Genomic DNA, 7,627 nt, shown 5'->3' on the forward strand with positions numbered 1-7,627 from the left:
CCCCCCCCCCCCCAAAAAAAAAAGAAAAGAAAAAAGAGAGAAGCAGAAGAAAATCTCAACTTTGCAGACTTGACCACTCAATGGTTGACTTGGCCTGCCATTTGACTACTGGAGTTGAAACCATATCTGGAAATGTACAAGGCCGGATATTTTATTTTTTAATTAGCTGTTCTTCCGATTCCTAGTTGTAACTGAGTCTACTCATATACATTCAATGTAAGGATTAAAAATCAGTATCGGTTGGATGGACAGTTCTGGAGTGGTGTTGATCCAAATTGCTTATGATTATCCCAGATAGTTCTCTTCCAATACCTAAATGGATTGGGAAACCAAAACGGTCATACTGAATTTTGGAATCCTGGGTCAATGCATGAAATAGGATGTCCTGTTTGAAAAAGCCCTTACAGTCAATCTTCTGACAATTGTTGCAAATGGTTATAGTATCCTGTTCATATTTTTGCTTTTACAGGCCAACTCGCAAAGTTTACAACATTTTGCTTGATGCATTTGCAATATCGGGAATGGTGGAGGAAGCTCGGACGGTATTCAAGTCCATGAGAAGAGACAGGTAAAGTTTTCCCACTTAAGCTATGTTTATTATTTATCAGATATCTTTTGGGCAAGGGCCTAAAGTCAGATATTTGGTTCAAAATCTATTTGCTCCTTTGAGTTATGTTATCAGGTGGTACACCAAATGTTTCAAATTACCTACCTGCCTAAGTCTGATTTGTATTCTTGATTCAGGGTTCTTAGGTTCAAAACCTGTTTGCACATTTAAAAAAAAAAAAAAAAAAAAAAAAAAAAAAAAAAAAAAAGGGTATTGAAACGTATTGCTTTTTTCGGTTACTAACATGGTATGTTGAGATTACCTCGTGGGAATCAAAAGTTTAGGAATTGATTACCTAAGTTGAGGATTTGCTCTTTCCAGTAACGGTTTAGAAGTCTGATTCTGCCTTTAAGTTGAATCTCATGCAAATCCGGTGCATCCACAGAAGACTCCAGACTTTTTGGGCTTGAGCCTGTAGGAATATTGGTTGACATGCCATACCATACTCAAACCATGGAATTTTGTTCATACCAAGCTTGCCCACTGAGAAGTATTAAAATCAGGTTATAGACTTGTAGCATGGCTGTCCTGACATATAGAATAGCTTTGTTGGCACATATGAAAAATGTTCTCAGAGAAGTCTGCTGATGTTCTTATGAAACATGCACCTCTCTCTCTCTCTCTCTCTCTCTTATGGTAATTTTTAAAATGTTTTGCATCAGTCAAATGACTGGATATTACCCTAGTTTAGCACTTCCAGTCAAGGGTATCTTGGATCCTTCTATTAATGGGCGTTGTCATCCAAGGTTATTTCAAATACTAAGACATAGTTCATTCATACTATCTGATTTCATCCCAGGTTACTCTGAAAAAAGATCTTTTTTCCCCTAATGATCCAAGAGACTGGTCCCATTTGGGCTTGGGTTTGGTCATCCATAGGCTTATTTTTGACTTTTCAGAATGATAGAGCCATGCTAATTCTTATATATGCTTTTGTGTATCATAACCACAAGGTTTATACATGGTTTTTAATTTATTATGGAAGGAAGATCTCGTCTGTTTGAGTTTTTTAGCGAATGTTTAGATCAACTGTGATTGTTACTGATGTTTCTGTCTTGATTGACATTGTTAGCAAGCTACTTGTGAGGAAAAGATTCTTTGATTTTCTTAGTTAATCTCCTCCTTTATCTTCCACAGATGCGCTCCTGATCTTTGTTCTTATACAACAATGTTATCCGCTTATGTTAATGCTTCTGACATGGAGGGTGCTGAGAAGTTCTTTAGCAGATTGAAACAAGATGGATTTGAGCCGAATGTTGTGACTCATGGAGCACTTATCAAGGGATATGCAAGGATGAATAACCTAGAGAAGATGATGGAGAAATATGAAGAAATGCGGATCCAGGGTATTCAGGCCAACCAGACAATATTCACTACAATCATGGATGCATATGGTAGGAATAGAGACTTTGGAAGTGCTGTAATTTGGTTCAAGGAAATGGGATCATGTGGGTTCCCCCCTGATCAGAAAGCAAAGAATATCCTCCTGTCTTTGGCAAAAACGGCAGAAGAGAAAAAGGAAGCTTATGAGCTTGTGGGCCTTGTGAATCATGATCTGAATGATGGAACAACTAGTGGGTTCTCTAATTACGATGATGACGATCATGATGATGATGATGACGACGATGAAGATGAAGATGACGATGCTAAGAATGATTATGAAAACAATTTTGTGTTGTTTAAGGAAAAACAATATGAATCTGTACTGGCTAATACCAACTGTTCATAGCACCCAGAAGGTTTAGATGCTGTAACTTTTGATTATAAATGAATTTTGTACTTATGTATCATAAACATTGGAATGTATCTTGAGTATCTCTTCAAATCACTTATGCATCCTGTAACCATACTCGACTTCTTTTGAGGTCCTCTTCCGACTTCACCATGCTTCAGCTCAGTGACGTAGAAGAGCCCTAATTGCAATATTGCATTTGATCCAGCAAGCATATGTCAGCCCTGTCCTCTTACCCAAAAATAAGTAGTACCTCTGTTAGAAGTGTTAAAAGGTACTTGGATTTTGCATATGAATCAGAAAGTATAGATCAAGGAAGGACATGAGAAGAAGAAGAAGATCTTTCTGCACCAACATAAAAAAAAATAAAAAAAATAAAAAAAAAATAAAAAAAAAATAAAATAAAAAATAAAATGAAAGTAAAGAAAAGAAAAGAAAAGGCATCCTTGTGCTTGCATCTCACCCTGTCACCTATTTGATCCATTTCTTGCATGAGAACTTTCTTCTGTCACAGTAAGAGAGCTATTTCTTTCATCCACCCTTTCATTCCTTCTAGTCTTCAAAGAGCTGAAACTTAATTAGCATTTGGCAACATGCTCTGGTTTTTCCATGATGAAGTTTCAACTGTTGCAAAGTATAACTGAACTCGAAGTAAGATCCGAGTAAAATGGGATTCTCAATTCAACTCTTTTTGAAATCAGATTTGTTAAACCAAAGCCGCACATCATCCCTCGACACTGGTCATTACCAGCGTAGCTCTTGTTTTTCTCACTCCTTTAATTTGCAACATATCACTCCTCATCAGTGTATTCAACGGACTTCCCGACTTCGTTCATATAAGGGAAGTCCTAATTAGATGATTTTCGATGCTTTGTTCTTTTTTTTCCTGTTCATAGTCTGTCTAACTGCTCCATTTTCTTACCAAAGATCCTTGAGATCAGGTTCATCCCCATAAGATTTCAATAGCTCTGTTAATCCTCCCAAGGCCTCATATATCTCATCTCTGCAAGGATGCCTCTCATCTAACGAGTAGAACTCCATAACACTATCATTCACTTCAATTGAACTACACCCTGGTATTTTTCTTACCCCCATCTCCTTTGCAACAACTTTCAATCTTGCCACATCATCCCATCTTCCAACATCTCCATAAATATTTGAAAGCATAACATAATTTGCAGGATTATTTGGCTCAAGCTCGATAAGATGTTCAAGCGCGAGCTCAGCCAATTCGACATTTTTGTGAACCCGACAAGCTCCAAGTAAGGCACTCCAGGTAACACTATCTGCTTTTAGAGGCATCTTTCTCACAAACTCCACAGCCTGGTTGAGCAAACCAGCCTTGCCTAAAAGATCAGCCATGCAACCAAAATGCTCAATTTGAGGCACGATAGAGTACTCATCAGTCATTGATTGGAAGTAAGAAAAGCCATTATTAACCAAACCCATATGAGTGCAGGCAGACAGCACTCCTATGAAGGTGATTCCGTCTGGTTTTTCTCCCATACTCTTCATGTAATCAAAGGCATTCAAGGCATCAGCCCCTCGCCCATGCATAGCCAACCCACAAATCATGCTATTCCAAGTTATCAAATCTTTAAATTCCATGCTGTTGAAGACACCAATGGCACTTTCAATGCTCCCACATTTTGAGTACATATCAATCAATCCATTTCCTACATATACATTCCCCTTAAATCCATTGCTCTCAGCATAAACGTGTAGCCATTTACCCAGATCAAGTGCTCCTAATCTTGCGCAAGCAGATAAGACCGTCACAAGCGATGTATCGTTAGGAACAATATCAGATTCAGCTAACATCCTCTTGAATGCAACCAAAACTTCAAAGAACCTACCATGACGTGCATATCCCCCAATAAGTCCATTCCAAGAGAAGATATTCCTATCAGGCATAACTTCAAACAACTCTTCAGCAGCCTTGAGGTCCTCATTGTTCACATATCCAACTAAAATAGTGTTCCAGGACATCACATCACGGTTGGGCATCTCATCGAAGAGCTGCCGTGCCCTTAACATGTCACCTGACTCAATGTACCCAGAAACCATAGTATTCCATAACACAACATCACGTTCTAGTGACAGATCAAAGAGCTTACGAGCATGGACAATGTCCTTAACCAGAATATACCCAGATATGACTGCGGTCCATATGACCACATTCTTAACAGGCATTTCAACGAACACTTGATGAGCAGATTCAATTGCTCCTCCACCCGAGTACATATCAATCAGTGTAGTCCCAACAAATGGGTTCCCCTGAAACCCAGATTTGATTACAAGGCAATGCAATTCCTTACCTTCTCGTAAAGCAGAAATCTTCCCACAAGATTTGAGAACAAAGGGGAATGTGAAAGCGCTGGGCTTTACGTCCCTACTCTTCATCCGATTGAACAGAACCAAAACCTCTCTGTAGAATTCGTTCTCTGCGTACCCTTTGAACATTGCATTCCAGAGCACCGAATTTGGGTCTGGAATTCGATCGAAGAACAACCGGGCATAGCCCATTTTCTTCGAATCGGCGCAGACTGTAACGATTTTCGGGGCGATGTACTCGTTATCCTGGAACCCATTTGTGATTATCTGGTCTTGAATCTGTTTAAGTTGTTTCAGATTCCTACATGTCTGCAACAGTGATATAAAACTTTCTTCGAGAAGTCGATAGGGTGATTTCTGTAGCAGATTTAGAAGAATCTTCGCAATTTTATGAGACAACCTATTTGCTGAACTTCACAAGTCCACCTATGAAAAAAAAATTGCAGACAATAATAATGAATGAGGTAATGCAGCGAGACAAGGTCAATGTATCGGTATCGGTATTGGTATAGGCATTGATACTAATACCGATTCAGGTCAGATCGGATCGGTCACTTTTGCCCATGCTTTTGTTTTTACTGTTTTACCCTTGAAATGATACGGATAACCAATTTGGATCGGTCAAGTATCAGTTGTAACATTGAAAAATACGACAAGTACTAGACCCACCTAGGAGATTAGTAATGTGTCTCTACCAAGAATATGACAAGTATCATGTGTTTGGAAGATTGATGAGGGTGTGCAAGTTTTAGTCTTACATCATTTTAGGAAGATTATTGGGCTAGTTGCTAACCTTTGACCTCCTTAATATGGTATAGCACATTTTAAAGTCTTGAAACCTACAAACCAAAGATAATAATATTGTGCCAAAGTTAATAAAATCATGAAGAATTTTGTTCTGGAGGGGAGAAGCTCAAAAGAGAGCGAGGTGAAAAAAAAACACTATCAAGCTTGGACTGTTTTAAATGGATTGAAAGTTTTGGAATTTGGGTTTCTTTTTTTTTTTTTTTGGAGGAAGATTTTTAGGAAAACTGTAAGATTACACATATTAATGGGTTTAGGTTTATCAAATTATTCACTTAGTGTTTTAGTTAATAAAAATACACAAAATTAGGTTTGGACTTACAAAGTTAACCGAAGGAGTATTCCTCCCTCAACCATGTACCGATATTGCTTCAACCCAACACACTCATAGTACTGTTGGCCGGCATACTCAGCTTTTACAATCTCTTAAGGCTGAGATGGATCAAGTTCATGCTGAACTCGCTGGTATTGCTTCCTCAACTGCTGATACAGCTCAGGTTTTTGCCATTATAGGTCAAAAAGAAAAACATCTGCGGTTTCTTGAAGCTCAGCTGCATAGTCTACAACAAGCTCCACCTCAAGCAGCAACATCCAATCGACAGCAACCTCTTCCATTGACAGTTCCAAGTCTGTCTACTCACGATCCATTTGCCATGTACACTATACCGGCTCCTCCGGTAGTTGCTTCTCAAAGATCTTTTCCCCTTGAAGAACTGAAAGCACTACAGCGTCAGCAAAGAAATCTGACACCCAGGCAGCAACCTAAATCCATACCTTCCTCCTCCTCCATCTTCTCCGACACTACCATTTCTGCCCCTTGCAACCTCTACAATCTCTCAAGGACTCATCCAAATCCTTCCTAAGAGGTCAAGGATTCATTCCATAGTGAAATACAGTTCTAAAAAGTTCAATTTTAGCTGAACCAGAGTTCTAAAAGTCCAAAACTGACCAAAAACATGAAGAAATACTTTCATAGATCGAGTAGGCATCAACTCAAAAAGAGAATCTGAGTTTCGATGTTGACTTGTTCATATTAGTCATAGAAAAACTCATTTTTAGATGTAAAAAAAAATCCAAGTTTGGCTTATTTCAGGTCCATTAACTGTCTAAGTTTTCTTCAAATCATCATATCTTTACACCCCAATGTCAGATTATTTTTGGGGTAATATAAAGTTTGATATTTACCCATGCCCAAATTTTATCATCCAAAATGTCTTTGGAAAGCTTGTTTCGAGTGGTATAAAAAAAAAAAAAAAAAAAAATCATTTAGTGGGTTGCATAAAACTAAAAATGAAATCTTTTAAATAATAGTCAAATGAAGTATCATTTTTGAACACAAAGATTTTAATAATAAAAATATCTTAATCACAAAGTTTGAACTAATTTTAAGATTGATTGATTTGAAACCTTTTAGGGATATTTCTGATCATTTTCCAGAGTTACCTCTCATGATCATTTTAAGATGGTTGGTTCAAAACATTAGTTCGGAATTACACAAGAACTCAAAACCTATAAAATAAATCCTACACTCACTGTGGGTATTTGATCATTGACGTGCATACATCTAGGGTGATAAAATAAGTTGTCTATAAGGATTTGATCGACCTTCCAAGCGGTCGACCGATTCTGCTTTAAATAGAGTTATTGGGAACTCTAACAACTATAATTTTAATTTTTTTAATTTTTTTCCTTATCCACTATTTAAGAGATATTTGGAGGGAGGATGTGATAAAACTTTTAGAACTCAATTGGATCATGTAGTGTTGGGTTTTAAAGCTTTTGAGATTAAATTTTTACATGTACTCAAATTTGTATATCCAACTTTTGAGTCTTTGCTGTAAAGATTTTTCATTGGAAACATGTAAGAGATTTTGTTGCATATCTCTAGTAAATTATTGTCTTGTCTTTCACTTTATCTTTACTTCGCTTTCTAGTATCTTATGATTTCTATTTACACCAATCCTCTTCATCTATTTGGGTGGAAATATTAGTAAAAGTTTTATTGTTCTTCACAGCCCAGTTCACCCTTTCTTTGATTGCCTTCGGTCCAAAAGTCCAAACTCTTATTTTTATGATATAAGGCCATGAAAGTTGAGATGGAGTTTTTTTTTTTTTTTTTTTAGTAGAAAAGTTGAGATGGAGTTCATGGA

General features: G+C 37.3%; 2 protein-coding genes across 3 annotated transcripts in view; one reads left to right on the top strand and one right to left on the bottom strand.

The window, feature by feature from the left end:
• LOC122064934 (pentatricopeptide repeat-containing protein At3g59040) overlaps positions 1–2,435 on the top strand; it is a 23,136-nt gene extending 20,701 nt beyond the window's left edge. The window contains exons 6-7 of the mRNA XM_042628718.1: positions 470–568; positions 1,745–2,435. Of these exons, the coding sequence (XP_042484652.1) occupies positions 470–568; positions 1,745–2,336 (691 nt within the window). The 3' untranslated portion in view covers positions 2,337–2,435. The remainder of the gene's footprint in view (positions 1–469; positions 569–1,744) is intronic.
• Positions 2,330–5,135, bottom strand: LOC122064935 (pentatricopeptide repeat-containing protein At1g08070, chloroplastic-like). Of its 2 annotated transcripts, none has more exons than XM_042628721.1 (2): positions 2,803–5,135; positions 2,330–2,563 (listed from the first exon to the last, which is right to left on the bottom strand). In XM_042628721.1, exon 1 carries the CDS (start codon positions 4,863–4,865, stop codon positions 3,258–3,260), a length of 1,608 nt encoding a protein of 535 aa, XP_042484655.1. In that variant the 5' UTR covers positions 4,866–5,135; the 3' UTR covers positions 2,330–2,563; positions 2,803–3,257. The 2 variants fall into 2 exon arrangements, with proteins under 2 accessions (XP_042484655.1, XP_042484654.1); XM_042628720.1 differs by having other exon boundaries at positions 2,330–2,684.
• Positions 5,136–7,627: the final 2,492 nt, after the last annotated feature.

The sequence above is a fragment of the Macadamia integrifolia genome, unplaced genomic scaffold (assembly GCF_013358625.1).
Source record: "Macadamia integrifolia cultivar HAES 741 unplaced genomic scaffold, SCU_Mint_v3 scaffold1828, whole genome shotgun sequence".
Lineage (NCBI taxonomy): Eukaryota > Viridiplantae > Streptophyta > Magnoliopsida > Proteales > Proteaceae > Macadamia > Macadamia integrifolia.